We start from the raw sequence: 24,915 nt of genomic DNA on the forward strand, positions 1-24,915 counted from the left end.
CCCTTAAGGAATCTTACCCGTCATTGGCTAACTGGTCATGCACTGGGGGCCAGGCAGGGTGAAGTTAAGTTGTCGGAGGTGGTGCTCCTGCCATGGAGATACAAGCTTCGTCTCCTTAGTGGCTTAGGGTCTCAAAGGTCTCTCACTCAGCCTTAGCCATAGGGAGGTTACAGTTTCTGAAACCCGGAAGGGCGGTTCCCAACATCAAGCTGCTGCTGTTCATTGCTCCCTTGGTTACAAGTCTTGTGGGGACCCTTAGAGTTTAGGAGATTCACACCTGAAAGGGAAGAATGGTGTGGGCATGCTTCAGAGAGGCAGAGTGAGTTCTGGGACCTTCATTTTTTGAGGGTTTTTAAAGTCTGGGAGTTTAGGGGATGTTTTAGAGGAGGCTCTCAATTGAATATCTACCATCTTTATGTTGATGTGCCAAAATGAGATTGATTCCCTTTAACTTCATCTGTCCTTGGATGTGGTTGTCCCAATTGGCACTAATTGGATTTCTGCCATCTCCCTGAGTAGAGTGAGTTAAAGTGCTTTCTAGTTGGGGAGAAGTGTGAACCACTTACTCCTAAGTGTCCTTGGTTAAGGAAGATAGGATTTCTAGATTTAGTGGATGGCTGTAGACTCCTTGGCTGTTTACTTATCTGTCTCAGTTTCCCTGGTCCCTGGTCCTGGCTGACTAGCCTGTTTCAACATGACTGACAAGAGGGCACAGCCATTGCAAGGGGCTAGGACAGAGTGTTTCAAGACCAGAGGAGCTGAAGCACAGGGTTTGAGGAGGGGTGGCAAGAGGGAGGTCAGCCAGCTAAGCAAGGCAGTCATGTCAATCCCTCAGGCCCTGCACAAGTGTTCGGTCTCTCTGAAGTGGTCTGGGAAGAGAGAATTTTAAGCAAGGAAAGAGACCTCTACTGCTGAAGGATGTGCAGCATGGCCTGTGGGTGGGGTAGGTACCTCCTAGAGGCTAGGAGAAAACAGATTAGTAGCAGAACACCATTTAAGGGGCATATTAAACATGCTTTCTTCCACAGTACCAACTAAAAGAGCAGGAAGCTATAGAGTCTAGGGGTTGCTGACACAACATCCAGACCCCAAGCCTGCCAGACTCCTGCTAATAGGGTGAGGTCCAAATCTTTCCTGCCTAGAGAAGAGGGACTGTGAGAGTTACACCCTGGACAAAGAGTTAAGACTGCAGGGCCGGGGTAAAGACCAGGGTGTAAAACATGGCCATGGGTTTCTTCTGAATACCTCACCCTATCATCACACAATAAGCACCGAGTATTCACTTCAAATTCTTCCACCCCTGTGGGGGAGGAGTGGAAGCCAGGTGGGGTTTAGGTGAGCCCACCCAGTTGCAAAGAGATCCCCCAGCCCCAATATCTGCAAGTTACCTCCTTAACCCCGCCTAGGAGAGCGACATCAGCCAGAAGGTGGATCTCCCCTCCAGTAACCTTAGAGGCTGGGAACTGGCCGAGCTGGAGAACCTTCACCGCCTCTTCCCCCAGCTCAGCGAAGCGGGTAAACGCTGAGAGCCCTGCCAGCTTGGGGAGACGCGGGTATTTTAATGCGGCGGTGCCTGGAATACAGCAACGGCTGCCAAGGGGATTGTATGCCACTCGACTGCGTGCAGTGGCTGCAAGCAAGAAGGAAGAGAATGCAGGTTGGGCAGCCTGGAACTTCTAGATGGTTACTTTCATGCCAGGGGCTTTGGGGATGCGGGAGCCTCTGGAAACCTTCCCTAGGACCCTGGGAACCGGAGTCCCGGCCCGCTTTGCAGGTTCGGTGATCTCTGAATGCCGAGCTGAGAGGGCATCTGGTCCACAAAGCCATACTCAGGCCCCTAATTTGTTGGAACCTCAGTTTTCCTTCTTTCCAATGGGGACATTAATGTGGGCCTGGTTTGAGGACTTTTTATGTAAAGCCCCTTACTCATCGTAGGCACTTCAGAAATGATAATTTTTGCAAATAGTCCACTGAGAATATTTGCTTGCTAAGATCCTGCTTAGCAGGATCAAACTGGGAAGCAAATTTAGGCCATGTAGGGGCAGGGAGTCCTATTTTATGGAGCATCTGGGGAGAGCCACTTAGCCACAAAGCGTCGTCCATCGACCCTGATAAGCCGGGGGTGGGGGTGGGGGTGTTGAGAATTGGGAGGTGCAGGGTCATGGCCAGAGGGAAGGAGGCTCGGGTATCCCAGAGTCCCACAAAAGGGCTCATTAGGCCATGCTGGCTCGCACTGGGGCTCCGGCTGCGAGAAAGCTTGATTTCAGTTTCCTTTTCTCGAGCTTGCTGTCCCACCCCCGGCAGTGGCCGAGGGACTTGCCGAATGATCAGTAACGTAGAAGAGTCTGAGGTTCCCATTGGCAGGTGGTGTTCAGCAGGGGCCAATCCGGGCGCTGGTCCGGCAGAAATCTCGGAGGAAGGCTCGGAAGAACTGGAAGGTTACTGGGAGGTTACCCTCACAACCCGGGTCTAACCACCCTGGGAGACAAGGTCGGCCAGCCTCGGACTTGCGGCACGGAGCTCTGCACCGGTGAGTAGGGGTATAGGATGAGAAATGCAGCAAAGCGGCCGTTACTTGCGCGCCCCGGTCTGGAAGGGTCGGGAGAGGGTGAGGTCCGCCGCGTCCTCCTGGCCTAACCTGCCTGCGTGTCTTCCTTGCTGTCAAGTGCCTAACGCATACTCCTTGTAGGCAGAGCCAGAAGGAAGCGGGTCCCCATGGTACTCTGGTTGCTTGGAGCCAAGCAGATTGTCTGTCCCTCAACACAACCAAAGTCGTATTTTCTTTAATTTCCTTTTTCCCCCCTTTTGGTCTGAATAAACTGGTTTAGTCACGGGTACTTGGAGCTATGTATCTCCTCCCTCTTTCAGCCTATTAGCGCATTAGTATTTTTCCTAACGTTTTTTTCCTCCCAATTTTGGAGCAGATGGGCGGCAAACACTTCCAAATTCTCAGTACATTTCAGTTTTGATACCACAACAATTTGTGCTTCTTCAGATGATAGAAGGACAGTCAGCCCTTCATACATGCAACAAATATCAGGGCCCCTGCTGGAGCCTTCTGTTGAACTGATAGCCAAAGTCATAATCCCTGGAATGTATTTCCCCAAGTTTAATCAGTTTTTAAAAAAGTAGACCTTATTTTTTAGAACAGTTGTAGATTTACAGAAAAATTGTGAGGCGAGTACAGAGTCCCCATATACCCCAAATCTTTCCCTCTTTTATTAACACCTTACATTATAGTAGGGCACAAATGTTACAATTAATGAACCAATATTGGTACATTATTATTGACCAAAGTCCATAATATTCAAGTTTCCTTAGTTTTTACCTTAGTACTTTTTCTGTTCCTGAATCCCATCTAGGACACCACATCACATTTAATTCCCACATCTCCTTATGCTCCTCTTGGCTGTGGCAGTTTTACAGACTTTCCTTGTTTTTGGAGACCTTGGCAGTTTTGAGGAACACTGGTCATGTATGTTATAGGATGCTCTTCTACTGGAATTTGTCTGTTTTTCTCCTAAGAGTGGGCTTATGGGTTATTGGCATCCCAGAGCTAATAGGTACTTTGTCATTTTCATCACTTCACATTTTATCAAAGGTACAAATGATCAGCTTAATTTATGACCTGAGGGTTATCTTGAGCACTTGGCTGAGATACTGATTGTCAGGTTTCTCTGTGAAGTTACTCCATTCTCTCCACCCTCCCCCACCCCCATATTATATACTCTTTGGAAAATAGTCTAACTATGTCCAGTAGTCCAAGAGCCTATACCTAAGGCATGGGAAGTATATTTCCCCTCCTTAAGGACATGTATGGTCATATTATTTGAAGTTCTTTTGCATTGGAAATTTGTCTCTATCTTCTGCTTTATTAACTTATTCAAGGAAGTACTTCAGAGATGAGAGGGCATACCTGATGAGCTGGAACTGAGAAAAGAACATGTACAAGGGCAAGGGATGGGGGTCGAGGGCTGTGAGGAAGGGCCTGTGTTCCTGGTTCACTGTATCTAGCAAGCGGGTTGTAGGCTGAATGATTAACTCGGGGGCCAGATGATAAGGAGCCTGTGTGCTCTGCTGTGCAGCTTTGAGCTCATTCAGGAGTTTTGAAACACTGGAGTAATGTAGTGAGACCTGTGTGTTACCTAACCCTGGCAGCACATTTCACCAAATCTAAGATGCCATCAGTTATTTAATGTCTTGCCAAACTGTGACATGCCATTGATCACACTGATTTCAGAGATACAGAATGTGACATAGTTATCAAATTTAATGAAAAATGGCAACTCCATGTCTGATGGCTTAGATCTGGGGTGTCAAACTCATTTTTGCCAGGGGCCACATCAGCCTCAAGGTTGCCTTCAAAGGGCTGAAATAATTTTAGGATTGTATAAATGTAACTACTCCTTAACTGTTAAGGGGTTGAAATTACATTTGGTCCTTTGACCAAATTACATTTGGTCCAAATTACATTTGACCAAATTACATTTGGTCCTTTGACCAAATGTAATTAGATCCTTCCTTCATGGAGTGAATGGTTAGACTAGTTCCACCTTACCTGTGCTGAGTTCACTGACTCCATTTATGATCTTGAGAAAAATAATTTGATAAAACTGGCTTTTTTTGTTTGTTTGATAGCCAAATTGTCAAACATTAGCACAATAAAACATTGTACCTGACCCAAAGATTTTGGCTATGTTTAGTGTACTCTGATTGCACTTAATAATAACACTGACTTTATGTTGTACATTAAATATGCCTGTGTACTTGTCAGGCCTTTACTTCAGTTTGTCCTGTTGTGATAGAAAAACTCAGTCCAACACTTACTAATATTTACCAGTTTATTTAAAGATATGATAAGGATTCAGATGAACAGCCAGATGAAGGGTTATATAGGGCAAGGTCTAGGAGGGTCCTGAGTATAGGAGCTTTTGTCCCTGTGAAGTTGGAGTGCATCACATTCCCTCTTTGAATGTGTTCACCCACCTGAAGGCTCCACGAACCCTGTACGATGGGGAGTTTAAGGAGGCTTAAGGAGGCATGATTGATTATAACGTCGTTTATAGTCCCTTTCTCCTCTGTTGAAATAGGGAGATGGGGCTGAAAATTCCAAGCTTCTAATCATAGCTTGGTCTTTTTTAAAAAAAATCCTCACTTGAGGACATGTTTCCTGTTACTGTTTAGAGAGAGAGGGAGAGAGAGAAAAACACCAATGAGAGAGAAACATTGATCAGTTGCACCTTGTTATGTGCCCCTTAGGTATGTGCCCTGGCCAGGAATTGAACCTGTGACCTTTTGGTTTATGGAGGACACTCCAACTGAGCCACTCTTACCAGGGCTGGTTTGGTCTTTTGGGTGATCAGGACCCACCCAGGAATCCACCCAAAGATGCCTCAAAAGAACAAAATCTGCTGTTAGTGCTCTTACCACCTAGGAAATGATAACAGTTTTAGGAGCTTTGTGCCAGGAACAAAGACAGAGGCCAATATATATATATTTTATTATTTCACACTTCTGAACGGCCTGGGTATTCCCTCCCACTCCCATATCTTTGTGGTGATATTGTGACCCAGAAAGGTCAAGAAATCTAGTCCCAGGCTGAATAGCAGAGTTGTGGAGGGTAGGTGAAACTCCAGATTTTATTCCTAACACAGAACTTTTCACTTTAGGGTTTAGTTAGAATGGCAGGTGGGGTGGGAAAAGATTCTGCCTGTGCTTCGTCACTCAGAATTTCTATGCGCTGTGGGGAGGGCCCATGGTGGCTGAGAGCATTTGGGGATCTGTCAAGGCCTGGCAGGTTGTAGTCTTTAGGTGAGTGCCAGAGAGAGAACTGCCAATTGGTATGTGCCTTTTTACAAGACTGTTGTGTAGGTAAATAAGCTCATTTTTCTGTACAAGTTCTTTGTATATTCCAGTTTAGTAACCTAGAATAACTTTCTCAGGATTCTTTTTTTCTTTTTCTTTTCAGATGACAGATAAACCAAGCTGGCTGTGCAAAGAGGATATTTACTGGTTCCTGTGACAGAAAAATTCAACGGTAGGGTAGATTCAGGCACAGCTTAATACATGATGGACCTGGTATCTTTCATTTCACCCCTGGGTTGGCCTCATTCTCAAATAGGTTAACCGTCTGGTTAATAAAATTGCTCTAGCAGCTGCTAACCATATGACATCAGCTCTTGCAAGTTCTTGAGAAAGCACAAGAATCTTTTTTCCCCCTGTAACTCAACTAGGTCCCCTTGTGACTGGCTGTAATGAGTCATATTCTCATCCCTGAAGCAAGCACTGTAGCCAGAGGGGCTTAAGACTAATTCTCTTGCTCCACTCTTGAACTGAGGAAGAACTTTGCCTGCAGCATATGATCCCCAGAAAGGGACTGGAAGAATGGAGGCTGGCTGGACCCCTCTTCCCAAAAGATAAACATTTACAGCACTTCCTAGTTGGATCAAGCAGCGCCAGCTTACAGGATTCCATGGCCTATTACTGGGCCTTTCTTGTGTGATTTCTTTCTCTTTCCTTTTTTTTTTTTTAAAGTGTTACACATATACACAGTGGGATTCTATTTCCCATTGCACTAGATTGGCAGAAACGTAAAAGATAACAATACCAGATGTGGGTGTGGCTGTGGAGCAGTGTGAGTGCTCCTTGCCTGCTGGTGGGGATGTGCACTGTTACAGACAGTTTGGAAACAGCTCATCCTGAGCTAGTCAAGGCTGCATATACTTGCCTGTGTGTACTAGGCAGAAATGAGCAGTGTTTGTAATTGTCCCAAACTGGAAGCAACCTAGATGGCCATCAGAAATAGATTATGCCAGTAGAAGAATTCTGTAGTCATAAAGCAATGAAAATGAACAAAAGCAACTCACAAAGGTTTGTGACTGAACCTCACAAACATGATGTTGTTAGTTCCCCTCCAAAAATGCAGTGTTTTTTTTGTTAAGATTTTATTTTATTTATTCTTAGAGAGGGGAGGAGAGGGAGAAAGACAGGGAGAGAACCATTGATGTGCAAGAGAAATGTGATCAGTTGCCTTTCACACCCCCAACTGGGGACCTGGCCTTGCAACTTGGACTGGAAATTGAGCTGGTGACTTTATGGTCTACGGGATGATGCCCAACCCCCTGAATCACACCAGTCAGGACCCAAGTTGCAATGCGATTCTATTCTGAAGCTTAAAATGAGGAAAGTGAACTCTTTGCATATGTAGGTATAAAACTAAAGGAGAGGGAAGAGCGATTATCACACTACTCTGGTATATATCTCAGTAGCCATTTCCTCCTCCCTGGCTTTCTTTCTGTTCCTGGAGCCAAACCTTGGGTTTTGTCACTGGTGGTGAATCCTCTTGCTTCTTTGGGGAGTATGAAGAAATCACCTCTCTAGTTGGTTACCACCTTGCCAGAGAGAAAGGACACATGGCTAAGACTATTTGCACAGGTTCTCAGACACTAGGGAACCATTTTGTGGGTCGTCTGTGCCTGGGCTTCACCCACTTTCTCCACATCCTCAATCCGTTTCCTCTCTGTAGCACTGCACTAGATTCTGGGTAAGGCAGACATAGTCTCTGTGGTTTGGGAAAAGCTGGCATTAAATAAGTTAAGACTTGCGCAGAGAAGTACATTGTGCAGTGTGGGGTGCTCTCTGGCTGTAAAAGAAAGATTTGTTAGAGGAGGTAGCTTTCAGTTGAGACTTCAAGTTGGAAAAGGGGTTTGCTAAGCAGAAAAGGAACGGTGCTCTCTACAGAGGTTATAGCATTTGTGAAGGGCTCAGGAAGGAAAGAGTGTGGTGCATTTTGAGGCTTGGAATTGGGTTTAGTTTTCCTGTGGGGTGGAGTTTGAGGTGGGAAGTGGCAGAAAATGTGCCTGGGACAAAGGCTGGTCCTTGAGGATCTGGGGCCTCACAAGGCTTGGGAAGGAGATTTGACTATATCCTTGGAGTAATGGTGTGCCAGTGAGGGATTTTTAAGCAGGGTGGTTACCTGAGCATGCTTGCATTTTTAAAAAAGATTTTATTTATCTTTACAGGGGAAGGGAAGGAGAGAGGAAGAAAAATATCAATGTATGGTTGCCTCTTGTGTGTCCCCTGCTGGGAACTGGCCCACAGCCCAGGGAATCGAACCACGATCCTTTGGTTCACAGGCCGGTGCTCAATCCACTGAGCTACACTAGCCAGGGCACATAGTTGCATTTTAACACGTGGAAGGGTCTGTTTGAAGGACCAGAGGAAGGCACAAAGCAATGGAGAGAGGAGGTTTAAGTAGATTGGAGACCCTTGAAGGTAGCATAATCCCCACAATTAGCTCTGGTTTCAGCTTCTAAAGAAAAGTTTACTCAATTATGTCCCTAAATTTAAGCTCTGAGAGGACAGGGACTTTTTCGTATTTGTTCCCTGCTGTATTTTCAGTGCCTGGCACATAGTAGGCACCCAGTACATACCTAGTAACCTGTTGGGTGAGTTATGCCACCCTTCTACATCAGACCCTCAGTGGCATTTTAAAGCCATGTCCTATCTACCTCCCTTCCCTGGTGACTGTTGCCTCCACACACCTCTGAGCCTGGTGGGGATTGCCATTGGGCAAAGTATGTCTCAGCCTGCTCTATGCTCCAGAGCGCCATTGGTGCTAAGCCCTGTGGGGAAGAGTAACCAACCACGTGTGATCTCAGCAATGCACTGTTCACAAAACTGGCATCTCCTTAGATGGCCTCATGCCCAGCCCACAGCCACAGCCACGGTTTAAAGTCTGGAGAGTCCAGGCCTTTGGTGTCACCGGGAGGGGTGTGCCTGCCTCCCGCATTGTCCAGATCCAGATCACTTTCTGGTTGTCTTGAATTCTGTCCTCTGCGGGTCTGTTAGATGTATTTCACAGAAGTTCACTTTTAGGGGAATTTGTTTAGATTAAGAAATGGAGCTTAACTGGGGACTCTGAGAGCCTTCTAAATGGGGTTTCTATGGGCATAGAGCTCTCAGCCAAGTGCTTTGGGATTACAAGGAAGAAGGGGCTCTTGTTTGGAACCACAGAATGGGCTTGAGAAGCACCTGGAGTCTGGGATACAAATACAGGCCTTCCACTCAATTCTGTGTGCCTTGTAGTCCATGTCTGGGATTTAGTGTCTTCTAGGGTTCCTTTCTGTGGTGTGTAGGAGCCCAAGGCAGCAGGAGGCAGGGAGGAAGGTGTGGGATGGCAGAGGCCACAAACAGTTAAGGGAGAGTATAGCAACCGCTAGGGCAGAAGTTGGCAGCTGTTAAGAAGTAAGGGACCACAGTTCTGATTCTTTCCTTCTGGAATTTGTCCGGGCAGGAGTGGGGTGTGAAGCGTAGTCGTCTGCCCTCAGGTGTGGGCATTCCTGGCCATGTTTCCCTCCACTTGTTTGCAGCTCACAGTGGTTCTCACAGCCTCAAACTGTACATGGCACCCACATCCTGAAATGTGCTACAGGAAATTACGGTGCCCCCTCAGCCATTCTTTTGACATATGCCCAGGAGGTGTATATGAGATCCAGGACTCCAGGGGAGAGCGGAACTCAGAAGGGTAGGGAGTGTCTCCAGTTCTGCCTGGTTCTGCCTAGTCACAACCAGCTTCTGGTTTATTGAAGGGAACAGAAGACCTGCTGCCCTGGAGCCAAGAATTTCAGAATTCTCATTTGGGTAAAAGGTGTGGAATGGACTGCATCCTCTCTGAGGCTTTTTTCCAGCTCTGGCTTTTGTGGTTTCTGTCTGCCCAAGAACCAGGAGTGGACAGAATCATTTTACCCATTATTGTGGAAACTCACTGATCATTGAGATAATCAAAATATACTGGAGGCATAAATGATGGGGCACAATCAATTGGGAGTGTGGTTAGTTGGGGAAGTTTTTGTAGAGGGTCAGTTTTCCATTGGACCTGAAAGGACTGGGTATGGGGTGGTGAACCTCTATTCTGATCTGCCATGTCTGCTGCATTCTAATCCTGTTTCCTGTCATTCAAGATGAAGTGCTTAGGTCAGCATCAGCAGTAACATGTGCCCCTTTACTGTTGTCAGCACTCTGCAGCTTACAGAGCCCTTCCATATAGGTGACATCCAAGCTTCCTGACACTGGAGCTGCTATTAGACGCCTTCAACAGTTTGCCTGGGTTAGGAGCAGAGTCCTGGATGGCCAAGGCATCGGCACCAGACACCGCTTCCTAGCCATTTGCTCTTGGGCAAGTTTCTTATCCCACTGATCCTCAGCTTCCTTAGGAAGAGCATCCTGAGCACTAAATAACATAAGATGTATAAATGGCAATAAGATGGGTCCTAAATAAATGCTGTCTCAAAGAAGCTGTTAGTCACCTGGTTTTTGGGTTGCAGAGCCTAAACTTGAACCTGGATTGTCCACCCAGAGATTGACACTTAGGTCTAATATATTTTCACCAATGCACTGAGTCATCTTTCAGTGTATGCTATAACATGTTCAAGGTGGGATCTGTATAGCCCAGTGATGGACTTGAGCATAAAAATGGAAACACATTTTGTTCATCTCCTTTGTCTGGTTATTGTAGACTCTTAGATGGTGCTGTACAGGTAGCTTTGTCTGCAGTTCTTCCGAATCCATTCATGGCTTCACACATATGCCTTGAGCTTTTACAAGTTGTCAAGTACCATGGTCTCTCTATTAGTGATTTTCAACATCTTTGGTAGTTACAGACCCTTGATAGAAAACTGTAGCTCCTGCCCTAGAACCTTTTTCTAACTTGTTGTTTTTGTTGAACCACATAGAAGTTGTAGTCACGCAGCCCTAAGTATTGATTGCAGCATGCATTGCCTAAACATGCACATTCTCACAGTCTTAATAAATACTATTTAAATTATTTATGTATTGGGTTTTCTTAAATTTATTTTTTTAAACATAGCTTGAGGAAGGTGTTAAGACTGGTGTAATAGCTCAATTGAATAAGTATTCCAGATTTTGGGGAAGGATGAAGAGGGAGATATTCAGACCCTTCACCAGAGTCTCCCCAGCTTGATCATAGCAGGTTAATGATGTGCTTTGTGGATGTGCTTAGTCAATGAGACCAGCTTGACGGATCTTGCTTCGTTCACCAAGTCCCATCAAATTATCTGGTCCCTTTGGCTGACGAACCATTGGGTGAGGAGCAATGACATCATCATGGTGATGTTCTTCAAGCAATTGACCAACCTATCAGCTGGCAGAGCTGCCATTTTAAATATAAACAATAACTTTATAATATGATGTAATATCTACACCTTTGTCAAATTTCCTTAATTGTTCAAAAACTGTTTTTATAGCTTTTTTAAAAAAAGAGCCAATCAAAGTTTTTGCATTTGGCTGTTATATTTCTTTAGTCTTTCTAAATCAATAAAAGTCCTTTGTTATTTTTTATGACATTGACTTTTTTAAAAGACCAGGCCAGTTATCTTGTGGGATGTCCTGTTTTCTGCATTTATCTGATTGTTTCCTCATGGTGTGGTTTGGCTCATTCCTCCTTTTCTCACATTTTCTGTAAACTGGAAGTTAGGTGTAAAGGCTTGATTTGATTCATTTAACTCAAACATTTGTGGCAGGACCACTTCAAAGGTGATGTGTAATTCATATGGTTCCATATCCGGAAGCATGTGCTAGGTTGTCCTTCTGTCAGTAATGCTGGGTTTGATTGCTGGTTAAGGTGATCATAGATCTCTCCCTTATCAAGGTACATTAGAAAGTAACCCAAGGGGAGGTACTTTGGTTCCATGGGACTATCCTCAACACCTTCACCACAGGTTTTAGCATTCATTGACATTGCTTGTCTTATAATGAAATTGCAAAATGGTGTTTCTCTAATCTATTGTCCCCCACTGCACTTATTTACCAGTGTTCTTCTGTAATCCCTACACAATTCTATTTTTCGATTACATGTGCAGTCATACAGTTTTAGGTGTTTAAAGATGCATCAGAGCCCAGCATGGCTCCTGGGTTTAGGATTCCTGCTCTAAAAGAGGAAAGTACCTGTCAGGTTTGTGTGAATGGGAGCTGTAGATGAGCTCTTCATAGTTCTTTTGTCCCTCTGGGTAGTTGCAGGAGAATGAAATTTCCCAGCCCCCCAGTGATAGCTCATGCCATCCCAACAGCAGAGGAAACAACTTAAGCTTTTAACCTTCTAAGCCCTCAACACAGTTACTTGGTGATGGACTCCAAAGCCGGAAGAGTCCCCTCTTTCCAGCCCTTTGTGTTTGTTACAGCTCATTCCCTCAATAGGCAAACCAGGGAGCTGGTCCAGGCAGTTCCTCAGATTTTTATCAGCCTTAGTATCCTTCTAAATATTTTATTACCTAATTTCCCAGTTAAATTACTCAACCTCTGACCCGTTTATTTGAACTTTGTTTTCCACACTCATTACATCTTAAAAGTCATACTGCTCTAACTCCATCAGAGCGTCTAGTGGAGTTTATTGTTGGCAGTATGATAGTCCCTTACATTTATAATGCATTTTTTAAATATATCACTTTATTAGATCCTCAAGAAGTAGGCAATGTTCCTGCTTTGTTTTTCCTTTGGGTCTTTAGAGCCTGGGGGTCATATTTAGCTTATTCTTGTCACTACGGTGAAAGAGCATGAAGGCCACTGAGCTCTGTTGCAATGGATGTTCACCGGACACAATCCTTAATAGCATTGACTTCCTCTGGCTCCAGGTGCTTCATTCTAGCCTTAAAGTGGCCCATGTGCCCTGCTGTTGCCTGTCTTCCTGGCAACTACTCTGGTTGCCTTCAGTATCCACAGCGGAGCAAATTCCCCATCCTGACCTCTGAGGAGTGTGTGTGTCACCATGGCTGGGTCTCCTTGCTTCTTTTCTTGCTGCCACTTTACATCCCCACTCTGCATCTGGTGCTTTGAATACTCCTGGGTTTGGAAACTGTGTGTTCTGGGTTTTTTCCTAGATTTCTTTCTGTGTACTGTGCTTATGCATAGTACTTTCAACATAATTCTTTCACTCAACCCACTTAGAAAACCTTGAAGGTAAGTGTCACTTCCCCATTTTATGTAAGGCTCAGAGTATTTAAAAGAGTTCTATTGTCACAGAGAATCAGGGCCAGGAGGTAGTTGCTGAGTCAGGAAGTGGGCCAGGGTGGCAAAGGTAGATGGCTGAAAATTCTCTCTGCTTATCTTCTGTGCTCCCTCTGGGGGCCAAGCCCTCAGGAGCATATTGTAGTCACAGCCAGCTTAGTGTTCTTGCACATTGGTTTATTTGTAAGCCCAGCTGGGACAGTGCACCATTGTTGATAGCAGAATGGCCAGGCCAGCTACATGGCCAGCTTGTGCTCTGCCAGCAGGCTGCCCTGGAGCCAGGAGCTGTCCTGGGGACAGCTTTGTCTTGGTAGCTGTCCTGGGGGCTTCAACCAAACCCAAAGCACAGCACAGGCCAAGGAAACATCTCTGAAGCAAAAATACCAGAACTCATACTGTGGGTGCTTCTTGAGTCTTGGTAAAGAACCTCAATACTCTTAGTCTTTGAAACCTGGAGGATTAAACAGAAGGAGTCTTCTTACTGGGGAGCTGAATAGCTATGCAGCCTGTGCCCTGCATATCTGAGAGCTTTGCTCCATGATTGACATTGTAGATGTGTGTATTTATTATCACAATTGGTATATCGGTTGATTGAAGGAAAAGCCCTTGAGGCAGGACCGCTTTCCCAACCCCACAGCCTGGGCTCAAGACATCTCTCCCTGCCACTCTACCAAGCCACACACTCTGTGCCCCAGTTTCTTCATCTATAAAATGAGGGGGTTGAACTATGTGGTCAGTAAGGTGCTTTTACTCTGTTAATACATGAGCCTTGTAAGAGCTGGTCAGTGTTTGCTGATTGCTGGGCTACAGTGCCCTTTGTGAGGTTGCCACCTCTGCCCTCTGCCGTGCCTGTTCTTGACTTCCATGTCTGGTCTCCAAAAAGCAGAAGTGATCCCCAGTGAACAGAAACCCATCTGAGCTAAGGACAGCATGGCCATATCAGCATCACTGCAGAGTCTGGAGGAGGAGGTGACCTGCTCCATCTGCCTTGATTACCTGCGGGACCCTGTCACCATCGACTGTGGCCATGTCTTCTGCCACAGCTGCACCACTGACATCCGCCCTATTTTGGGGGGGCAGCCTGTCTGCCCCCTCTGCAAGAAGCCTTTTAAGAAGGAGAACATCCGCCCTGTGTGGCAGCTGGCCAGCCTGGTGGAGAACATCGAGCGGCTGAAGGTGGACAAAGACAGGCAGTGGGCAGATGCAACCCAGGAGCAGCAGGACGTGAAGCTGTGTGAGCGGCACTGGGAGAAGCTGCACTATTTCTGTGAGGATGATGGGCAGTTGCTGTGTGTGCTATGCAGGGAGTCCCAGGAACATCGGCCTCACAAAGCTATTCTGTTGGAGAAGGCTGCCCAGCACCACAGGGTAAGTAAGGCCTCTTCAACCCCAAGAGGCTGTGCTCTGCACCCATCTGGAGGCCAGACCAGGCCTGGCCAAGACCCTGCTGAAGGCTTCTAGCTGGCCAGGGACTCATCCTGAGTCCATTCTGTTGCCCCAGCTCAGAGCATGCACCTGTCCCCACTGCTTGTCTTTCCATAGGAACAAATCCTGAACCACCTGAGCACTTTAAGGAGAGACAGAGACAGAATTCAGGGCTGTCAGGCAAAGGGAGAAGCTGACTTCCTGGCTGCACTGGTAAGTGAGGCTGTTAAGGGGCAGCTTGGAGACAACAGGCTGGTGCAGCAGGACATCCTGGGCTTGCAGAGATGCAGTGGGAGGCCTGTGTATGGATCAGCCCTGTCAGCCTGAGCTCTGTGGCTTTGGCCTGTGCCATGGTCTGACAAATGAGTGGGTTGCCTAGGTGTCAGCTAAGGTCCCTCCTTCTCTGGAACTCACCTCAGCTGCAGGGCCAACTCTGTGAGGGAGTCAAGGTGAGGGGAACTAAGGAAGGCCTGGCTCCATTCTTACTTTCAAAGAGGAGAAAGACATGATTCCTATGACAGTATGTAGCCAGAGGGCTTAGAAGGAGGGCACTGGTTCCAGGATAAGAACTGAGGGGATGACTGAGGATGCTGTCTGGGCCCTGTACTTGTGGCTGGCTGCCCATCTTTGGGAACAGATAGCACCTTGTATGCTTCCGTAGAAATAGAATCAGGATGGAAAACTGAAAAGCAGATTTCAGTTTTCTTTGTGAAGTGGTCATTGCAGGGATTTTGGGACCAGGCCTGGCCTTGAGTGATTGGGCCCTGGGAGAGGGAGAAAGTGAAGCAGGAGAGAGCTCAAGTTCGAGGAGTGTCTCTAGTCCCTGTGTGTGTGAATGTAGCCCAACCTCAGTCAACCCAGACACCAAGGGCACTGACCAGATCCCAGCCTGGACTTGGCAGTGAAATTAAAGAGACAGGAAGAGTCATAGTCCCTGAGCACAAACCTTGCACAGTCTCAGTAATGGAGCAAGATATAGCCCTATGTGCCAGGGATGGGACACACAGATATTTTGTATGTAGTGGGGTGCTGAAAAGATAAAAGTAGGCTTCCTGCAAGAGGTGACATAAAGAGATTGGTGTTCAGGAGAGAAAAATGTGTTAGCTCACAGTTCTTCAAAAAGCCCAGAACATAGTGGTCTACCTAGAACAGATAATGTACTGACCAGTCTGTGGAGTTAAGGTCACAGTCTTGCAGTGGCTGGTTGAACTGAACTGACTCATGGACTTTCTTCCTCAAGGAGGGCAGGTTGGCCCAGGAATGCTTGAAAGCACCCTGCCTCCCAGCCTGAACACTATAGAATATGTGAGTGGGGGTAACCATAGGAGAAGAGCCAGCCTTATGCACCACTAACATCAGGTTCTGGAGGGATTCCCCACCACAAGGCAGAGGCATCAGCCATTTCCCACTTCCCACCTGCAGAAGCAGCTCCAGGACCAGAGGCAGCACATCGTGGCTGAGTTTGAGCAGGGCCACCAGTTCCTGAAAGAGCGGGAGCAACATCTGTTAGGCCAACTGGCGAGGCTGGAACAGGAACTTACAGAGGGCCAGGAGAAGCACAACAGCAAGGGCATCTCGGAGCTTGCTCGGCTCGCAGGGCTCATCTCTGAGCTGGAGGGCAAGGTGCAGCAGCCAGCAGCAGAGCTCATGAAGGTGAGAGACCTTCCTGGGCAGGGAGCCCCTCCCTGCCACTAACCTATAGGACCTCAGAAGAGTCACTTTCTTTAGGGGCCTCTGTTTCTCATCTGAAACATGGGGCTGATAATTCTGCTCCTCCCACTGATATTCTGTTGGTTTCTTGGGCATAAAATGAGATGACTGGCATGGTGTCACTTTCAAAAAGGACATTTTCTACAAAAATTCAAAAATATTAAAATGGAAGGGGTTATTATGATCTTCATTATTATCTTCTATCCTCATCACTATCATCATGAGTCTGTCTTCTAACAAGTCACTGGGTGAGACCTGTCCAATGGAAGCTCTTGATGGTTCTGGAGATGCAGCTGTAGAGGTTGGGGGTGGCTAAGGGAGGGCCAATTGGCAGCTTCTCTTGGGGACCCATAGGGTCAGTCAGAAGGGCGAAGTTGACTCTGGTATTGTGGAATTACCCTCAGGGAAATGGGAAGCAGGTGAGTTGCCTCTGGAATGCTTCCTGATGGAGACAACTTTAATGCTGAGAAAGGGAAAGTCTTGGACTGGAGAACAGGTCTCCAAATTGAAATGACCCCAGACGTCCATCCTCCTGAAGCCTCCTGGAAGTCTCACCATGCTGCACAGGGCTCAGCAGCCTGCAGAGGAACCTGCTCAGTTCCTGCTCTCCTCCACTTGTATGGTTGCGGTGCCTGGGCCTGTCAGTAGCATAAATGCTACCCCATCCAGTGGCACAGCAAGTCAGTAGCTGGCAGAGAGCTGGCAGAGCTCATTCTCCAAGGTTCTGTGCCAGCCTAGACCTCACAGGTGACTTCCTCCTGCCTCTCCATCATTGTGCATTCAGACTTAGTAGTAGCAAGGATTTTAAAATGCTTGCAGTGCAGTCCCACACTGATGAAGTCGCCGAAGGCCAGAGAGTGGAAGGGGTCTGTCCTAGGCCATGGGGCAGGTCAGGAGTCAGTCAAAGCTCCAGCCCCGTGTCCTCACTCCCAGGTCTCTGTACTCTTACTCTTCTTTTTTCTCATTTTATATAGCGTGTTTTTCTCGTTCCATGTTTCCTGCCCATGTATTCTGTGCCTTCACATCTCTCAGACTCTGACTGGGTCACTTGCTGTCCCTCCCTTTCCCCACCTCCTCTTCTCCTCCCTGTTCAGGGACAGGCATCCTTACTTTCCTCTGGCCACCACTGGTGGATGTGCAGAGGGATGTGATGGGGTGCTGGTGGGTTGACATATAGTTGTGTGTGCCCTGAGGTGAGCCTCTCACCGCCATTCTACTCAAAGGAGCTGCGTGGGCCAGTGGAGGCCCAGCCTTCAGTGCCTGCAAGATGACTCAGATTGAAGACTTCCCTGAGGTAGGTGTCAGAGAAGAGAGAGAGTTGGGTGTCTGCTTAAAACTAATACGTGAAGTGTTGTACTGGTGGGTTTTGTCTGTTTGTTTTGATTTTGCTGCAAGGGAACTGGACAGCTAACTCCTTAATTGTCATTAATATTTTTTCCAGAGATTATCATTGAATGTCAATGGACAATAAAAATGAGATCCTATTGAGATAGGGGCTCTGATCCAAAAGTCTAGTAGAGAAATATCGATGAGTGGGAAGCAGCTGGACAAAAATATGTAAAATAGACCCTTTGACAAAAGGGATGGAAAAGGAAAGGAAGATCTCTGGAGTGGGAATTGTGTGAGGATGTGGAAGGGGACAGGCAGATAGGAGTGGCTGAAGAGACACTGACATCCTCTCCAGGTCAGCCCTAGACAGGCCTTGCAGGGTTGGGTGGCTGCTCACACCTCTGCCTTTCCCACTGTTGGTTGCCTCCTTGACTGTGAAGAGCCCCTTCATGAGTGCTCTTTGTTAGTGCCTAGGTGTTTGCCCACCCCAGCGTGCCATGTTTGTTTCCTGTTACAGAGTAGCCCCAGAAGCCTGGGTGGAGGCCTGGGTGTGGCTTCAGGTTGCCTTGCTTCCCCAGGCTCCCCCTTCTGTGTCCTTTGGAAAAAGTGTTCCTGCTCTGGTCTCTGGGTCCCTCTCTCTCTGGGTCACTGAACCCGTTTTCCCTTAGACAATTCTCACTGCCCATGTATTTGCTCTTTTATATCACTGCAGACTGTATCTCTGCAGGCTGGTTGGCACACACTGCTTCACACTTGTCCCCCAGTCCTCAAGCTGGCTTGGAGTTAACTTGTTTTGAGGGACAGATCAGAAGAATTTGCCAGAAACTCAAACACCTTTGGTCAGTTCCTTCCTGGTAGGAGCAGGATGCAGCCCTGCAGCAAAACCCACCTCTTCCTGGGACTTCTCTGAAACAGTCACCAGCAGGCACAGCTTGGTGATTTCATTTGATTCCCCAACCTCACCCCTACCCTGTTCCCCTTAACTCTCCTCCTTCTTCTTCCTGTAACCCTCAGGTATTTCTATAATATAATATATTTGTTTTGTTGACTGTTTGCTGACTGCTTCCCCTACTACAAGGTCAGCTCTAACAAGGGTAGAGATTTGTATTGGGCTGGCCAAAAAATCTGTTAGCTTTTCTTTTTGGAAAATAAAAGGCACATTTTTCATTATTGTTAATAACTTTATTGATTTGGATATTTTGAGCATGTCGGCTATCTCCCACATGGTGTAACGTGGGTCGTTCTCAGTTAATGTCTTAGTCTGACCGCTGTCAACTCCAGCTGGTCTACCCGACTGGAGCATCGTCCAGTGAGAAGTTTCCAGCATGAAACATTGCAAACCACTTTTGACATATTCAGTCAATCACAGCACCTTCTCCAAACACTGCACAAATCTTTTTTTTAAAAAGATTTTCATTTATTTTTGGAGAGGGGAAGGGAGGGAGAAAGAGGGAGAGAAACATCAGTGTGTGGTTGCCTCTTGCATGACCTCCCACAGGGGACCTGGCCCGCAACCCAGGCATGTGCCCTGACTGGGAATCGAACTGGCAACCCCTTAGTTCTCAGGCCAGCATTCAATCCACTGAGCCATACCAGCCAGACTGCACAAATCTGTTTTATTTGCATTTTAGTTGTGTTTTTGTCTTTCTTGAAATAATAAAGCATGATATGGCAAAAATGTTGTATGTATTCTTTCGCCTTCAATATTAAAGTGGCTACACAAAAATTCACCAGTTGTGATTATTTTAATTCACACTCTTATGATAGCTGTCACAGTACAATCTAACAAAATTGCTTCAAATGAAGTTAAAGACATCTAAGCACTACTAGAGCCATCTTACAGAGAAAATGAACTTTTTGGCCAACCCAATTATCTTTTTTTCTTGACTGCTATCTATATTCCAGGCTTCTAGAGCAATGCCTGGTATGTAGGAAGCAATTAATATTTGTGAATGAGTGAAAGGAATGCAAAACTTGATATAGAGTGTTACAGAGTCTTTAGACTCACAAGAGGGAAATAACCAGCATTTCACAAGAACCCCCTCTCCATTGTATTATGTCCCCATTACACACATGGTAGCACTGTTTTCCCTTCAACTCAAGCCAGGACTCATCCTTGATTATCCTTCATAGCTGTGTCTAGTCAGGTATGTCTCAAACATACCTGGTTCTCAGTCTCTACTGCTGCTGCAGCTCCAGGCCATTTTCATTCTTCACCTGGCCCACAGCAGCAGCCTGCAGACTGGCCCCCATGTTCACATTGCCTCCCTCAACTGATGCTCTCAAGAACTCAGGATTTGGGCCAGCTGCTCAAGTAAAATGACCTGAACAAAACAAGATTATTTGACTTTCAGTAATTCAGAGTTGGAGAGTCTGGAGCTATCAGGGCAGCTGTCTCTGAAGTCAGCAGAGAACCAGGTTACTGCTATCTGGTTTCACTAACTTCAGGGGATATTGTCCTCAGCTGTGTATTCAAAGTTGGGCTCACCACCACCATATCTAAAATTCAGCCAAGGAGCCCTGGCTAGTGTGGCTCCATGGATTGTGTGCTGGGCTGTGAACAAAAGGGTCGCGGGTTTGATTCCTAGTCAGGGGACGTGCCTGGGTTGTAGGCTAGTTCCCAGCAGGGGACCCACAAGAGGCAACCATACATTGATATTTCTCTCCTCTCCTTCCCTTCCCCTCTAAAGATAAATAAATAAAATATTTAAAAACAAAAACAAAACACCTGTAAAAAAATTCAGCCAAGGAAAAAGATGAAGTAGGAAGCAATTTTCTTTTTTTAAAGGACATGGCTCCCAAATTGTAGTCAATGCTTCCTTTTACATCCCATTGGTTGGAGCTTAGTCCTTGACCAGACCTGGTTACAAGTGAATCTGGGAAATGTAGTTTTTTGTGGAGTTCTATTATTAAAAGGAAGGAAGGGGATGCTGGAAGTCATAGCCACATGAAAGCCTCCCTTTGGTGCTTTACTGCTACATATTGAATGAAATTTCAAGTCCCTGCTGTGCCTGCTCAGCATTGCATGACCTGGCCTTGCCTCCTTTGCCAAGCCCTTTTCCACCTCATTCTTCACTTGGCCAGCACTTTTCTCTTTCAACTATAAGCACAAATGTCATCACGGAGAAGTTGGTCCTATCATCTATGCCCTGTATCCCCCCACACAGTTTGCTCTGTCATATTTTTGTTGCTGTTGTTACTCTTTTTTTTGTTTTTAAATATCTCCATACTTTTTAAAAAGATTTTATTTATATATCTTTAGTGGGGAAGGAGAGAGGGAGAGAAGTATCAATGTATGATTGCCTTTTGTGCGTCCCCTGCTGGGAAATGGCCTGCAGGGAACTGGCGTGCAACCCAGGCATGTGCCCTGACTGGGAATCGAACCCCAATCCTCTGGTTCGCAGGCTTGTGCTCAATCCACTCAGCCACACCAGCCAGGGCGCTGTTGTTATCCTTTTATCCAAAACTGTCACTAGAACATCAGCTGCATAAGGAAGGGACTGTTTCCCTGACTCTGATACAGTGTTGCTGCAGGTGAGTGAAGTCTGATTCACATTGATCCTTGTGCTTTCTTCCCTTCTAGGACACCAGAGACTTCTTGAACAGGTAAAAGAGCTTCCTCTTTGGACTGTGACACACTCATTCTCCTGTGTCTGTGTCCTTTCCATTTTCCTTGACCGTGATCCATTTTAATTACTGGGGAGAAATGGGGCCAAAGGTGCGCTCACACCATGGTTCCTCCTGGGAAACAAGAACACAGTCTTGAACTGGAGATTTGCTGTCCACTGAAGCAAGTTCTTTGTGGGATTCTAACTCCTTGGCCTGCTCTCCTTGTCTGAGGTGGGACAGTTGGCGAGGGCAGAAAGGTGGCTCAGTAAACTAAAGTGTGCTGGAAGTTGAGTCTGCTGATGGTTGCAGTTCACTTAGTGTCTTTGGACCCATTTCTTTGTCTGATGGGAGGCAATCACACTTTTCCCTCTCCCCTTCATATTTGTCATGAGGACTGAGAGAAATGCAAAAGGAGCTAAGGTTATGTCTGCCATCTTCCCAGATATCCACGGAAGAAGTTCTGGCTCGGGAAACCCATTGCTCGAGTGGTTAAAAAAAGGACAGGAGAATTCTCAGAGAAACTCCTGTGTCTGCAGCGAGGCCTGAGAGAATTCCAGGGTAAGGTTGGGGAAAACCTTGGGGTGTGGGCCCAGAGTGAGACTGGCACTCTGAGGAAGGATCCCATTCTCCTACCTTGGTCCTCTGAGAGCCTCTGTTTATATGAGAAATTAGCCTGTACATTTGCTGGGCTTGAGGGTCATTGCTTTCCTTTTTTTCTCCCTAGGGAAGCTGCTGAGAAACTTGGAATATAGAACAAGTGAGTATCCAAAAGGTTGTTTCTGGATTTGCCTCAAATAAAGAATACTCTTCTCATAGAGATTGTGACTGTCCCCTGGTGCCCCAGGGAGTCCCTTCTCTTATGCCACAAGGAGAATTTTCCAGCTGCTAACCTCAAGGCCCCCCTTGCATTTTCTGACCAACTCTTCAAGCTGCAGGAGAGACCGCCATGTGGTGGTCTGGCCCTTCTCGCCCTGTGTTTGGTTATTCTTGCCTCATAGGTCCTACAACCAATCCCTTCACAGTGACTTAGTTTCTTCTTATCTGCCTGATCACATGCCTCCTGAGGCCAGTCCCTCTTGGTCCTATCATCAGGTTGTATCCTACATGTTCTGAGGGGCCCTGTGCAAGTGGGCCAAGATGTGAGTGGCCCCCTGGGATTGTGCAGTGTGGCAGCCCTGCCATGGACACTGTAGAGACTGGTGGCCCCTTCCAGCGCACTAGTGACACTGTTACCCATTTTGTTCCCACAGTGAGTGTGACCCTGGACCCACAGTCGGCTAGTGGGTACCTGCAGCTGTCAGAGGACTGGAAGTGTGTGACCTACAACAGTGGCTTGTACCAGAGTGCTTACCAGCACCCCCAGCAGTTTGACTGTGAGCCAGCAGTGCTGGGCAGTAAGGGCTTCACCTGGGGCAAGGTCTACTGGGAAGTGGAGGTGGAGAGGGAGAGGTGGTCAGAGGATGAAACAGACAGGGATGAGGAGGAGGATTGGGAAGAGGAGGAGGAGGAAGAGGAAGAGGAGGCTGTCTATGGGGATGGATCTGATTGGGAAACGGATGAGGAGTCCTCCTTGGGGGATGAAGAGGAAGAAGAGGAGGAAGTTCTGGAAAGCTGCATGGTGGGTGTGGCGAGAGACTCAATGAAGAAGAAGGGAGAGCTCTCCCTGCAGCCAGAGGATGGGGTATGGGCCCTGCGCCTCTCCTCTGTGGGCATCTGGGCCAACACCAACCCTGAGGCTGAGCTCTCCCTGGCAGTGTGGCCCCGGAGAGTGGGCATTGCCCTGGATTATGAAGGGGGCACCGTGACTTTCACCAATGCAGAGTCGCAAGAACTCATCTACACCTTTACTACCACATTCACCCAGCGCCTGGTCCCCTTCCTGTGGCTCAAGTGGCCTGGAACACGCCTCCTGTTGAGACCCTGAGCGCCCTGCCTGATGCCTCTCTCCCGCCACCACTGCTTTTGGAATTCCAGGACTGAAGGGGGAAGGAGGTGCTCGAATCAAAGAAGAGAAGGCACCCTGAGTCCTCTGCTGGCTCCTTCCCAGTGAGCGTGGTCCCTGAGACCTCACTCAGTGCTGCTGCTCCACTCTCACATTCCCTTGGCCTGCTCTTCTAGGGGTCCTGTGCAAACTTCCATCCCTGAAGTCCACATGGGCTCCCCCCTTCCTCCTGCCCACTGCCTTTGACCCAGCCCTGCATTCTCTTTGTAGAGTAAAGGCCAGGCAGCATTTTCTTGCCCAGTGTAGCACCCCATGTCAGATGTCTTTGGAAAAAATTAGTGGACTGTTTCACCCTAGCCATTTTGCTGTCCCCAAATCCATAGCTTTCCTCTCACGCAAATCCACTTTGCTACCTTCCCCAGTACTTAAAACAGAGCTGTCCCAGCTCAGTGAAACATGTATGAATAGGCTGAAAATGAATGGAATGAAAACCTAGTGAGGCTTCCCTGGCACTTGAGTGAAGCACCTGGAGTCCAATAGAAGTCGTCTCCTAGTGGTCCAGAGCAGAGGCCATGCTCTTCTGAGATTAGGATTGTGTATGTGAAGTTCCAGGTCTGAGAAGGCAGGGCCCCTTGCAGCAGTCTGTGGTCTTGGGAATGGTCTAAAAATCTGTGGCTTTAGATGGCAGTTATAATCAGTCCTTGTGAGGAGAGGTGGTTTTTTTTAAAAAAATCCAGAATATCTTGTTCTTTTCAGTCCATCTAAAAACACCAGGGGGCAGATACCCAGTCAAGCAAAGCCTCTCCTGCTTTGGAAGCTCTGACAGTTTTCTTCAGCAGGGTCTCTAGATACTGGCCCTATCATTTTCCTAGTAGAGGGTCTGGGGAGGGCAAGACAGGCTGTGGGAGAGGAAAGGAAGGCAGCAGGAGTCCACGAGTCCGCCAGGGCTTCATGTCAAGAGAGGAATTAAAGTAAATCTGCCCATAGGCCCAGCCTGAATAGCAGCCTTTGTCCAGCCCCTAGTGTCCCCAGGTTAACACACCTCCCTGTTCCAGCCAGACCACCTTGCAGCCACTCCCTGCCCTGCTCCCAGCTGCTATGGATCATCACACTGCTTCTGTAGCCAGCATGCTGTGTATATTACATGCTACCCAAGTCACAAACATCTGACTTCTGTCTGTAGTTCTGTAAGCTCTTTGAGGGTGGGCATCATATATGGTATTTCTCTTGTATTCTCCATGGCACTTAGTGCACTGCTGGGTGCAGAATAGGTGCTCAATAAAATCTTGTTGACAGCCTAGATTTATGTATATTTTATTATGACTCAGTTATCACCAGGCCTTCTCGATCTGTGACTACAGAGGTTCCATTGACAGCAGTAGCCCAGGGCTTTTCTTCCGGGTCCTTCAGAACTCTGTGACTTTACTTTCTGTTCTTCATACATGCTGTCATTGTTGGAAAACCCCAAAACACCCCACATGGGACTTAGGCCAGCCAACACCAAGGTCTGGCATTTGTCTGTGATGGAGCTCTAGTGGGAGGGTGTTATCTACCATACCATTCCCCGAATCCTTTTTTTGGGAAATAAGCAGTACCCCAAAGGAAATATAGCCTAGAAATTCAGTCTGTCTCCTGACACCGCTGTCTGACCATTTCCTGTTGGTTCTGATTTTTTTCGTTTTGTTGCCCTGTTAGAGATAGAAAAAAGGGATTACACAATGTACCTTTGAGATTCACTGCACAAGCAGCACACTTCTTCCCTGGACTCTCATTTGTGATTCATTCATGCTTCACCTTATTGTTTCTTTTCTAAATACATGTATGCAGAATGTGTGTCAGTTATTAGAAATAATACATGCATTATCAATTATAATGCCCAT

At 47.0% G+C, this 24,915-nt stretch overlaps 1 protein-coding gene across 4 annotated transcripts; it reads left to right on the forward strand.

Moving 5' to 3' along the window:
• The first annotated feature begins 86 nt into the window (after window positions 1–86).
• On the forward strand, window positions 87–24,335 carry TRIM26 (tripartite motif containing 26). 4 transcript variants are annotated; one of them, XM_037046006.1, is made up of 10 exons: window positions 89–1,657; window positions 2,283–2,530; window positions 5,969–6,037; window positions 13,907–14,388; window positions 14,563–14,658; window positions 15,868–16,098; window positions 21,068–21,090; window positions 21,536–21,651; window positions 21,818–21,850; window positions 22,344–24,335. In XM_037046006.1, the coding sequence occupies exons 4-10, from the start codon at window positions 13,951–13,953 to the stop codon at window positions 23,015–23,017; spliced, it is 1,611 nt and encodes a 536-aa protein (XP_036901901.1). In that variant the 5' UTR covers window positions 89–1,657; window positions 2,283–2,530; window positions 5,969–6,037; window positions 13,907–13,950; the 3' UTR covers window positions 23,018–24,335. The 4 variants fall into 4 exon arrangements, with proteins under 4 accessions (XP_036901905.1, XP_036901901.1, XP_036901903.1 ...); XM_037046010.1 differs by lacking the exon at window positions 14,563–14,658 and having other exon boundaries at window positions 87–2,530; XM_037046008.1 differs by lacking the exon at window positions 5,969–6,037 and having other exon boundaries at window positions 89–2,530.
• The last annotated feature ends 580 nt before the right edge of the window (window positions 24,336–24,915 follow it).

This window comes from Sturnira hondurensis, unplaced genomic scaffold (assembly GCF_014824575.4).
Source record: "Sturnira hondurensis isolate 20B ecotype Veracruz unplaced genomic scaffold, ASM1482457v3 Scaffold0004751, whole genome shotgun sequence".
In the NCBI taxonomy this organism is placed as follows: domain Eukaryota; kingdom Metazoa; phylum Chordata; class Mammalia; order Chiroptera; family Phyllostomidae; genus Sturnira; species Sturnira hondurensis.

What these genes read in the sequence shown, in the direction of transcription:
- TRIM26 (XM_037046008.1), top strand. Translation starts at nt 13,951, where the DNA reads ATGGCCATATCAGCATCACTGCAGAGTCTGGAGGAGGAGGTGACCTGC. An exon ending in AGGCCTGAGAGAATTCCAGG is followed by an intron (nt 21,652 to 21,817) that starts GTAAGGTTGGGG and finishes TTTTCTCCCTAG; the next exon opens with GGAAGCTGCTGAGAAACTTG. An exon ending in AAACTTGGAATATAGAACAA is followed by an intron (nt 21,851 to 22,343) that starts GTGAGTATCCAA and finishes TTGTTCCCACAG; the next exon opens with TGAGTGTGACCCTGGACCCA.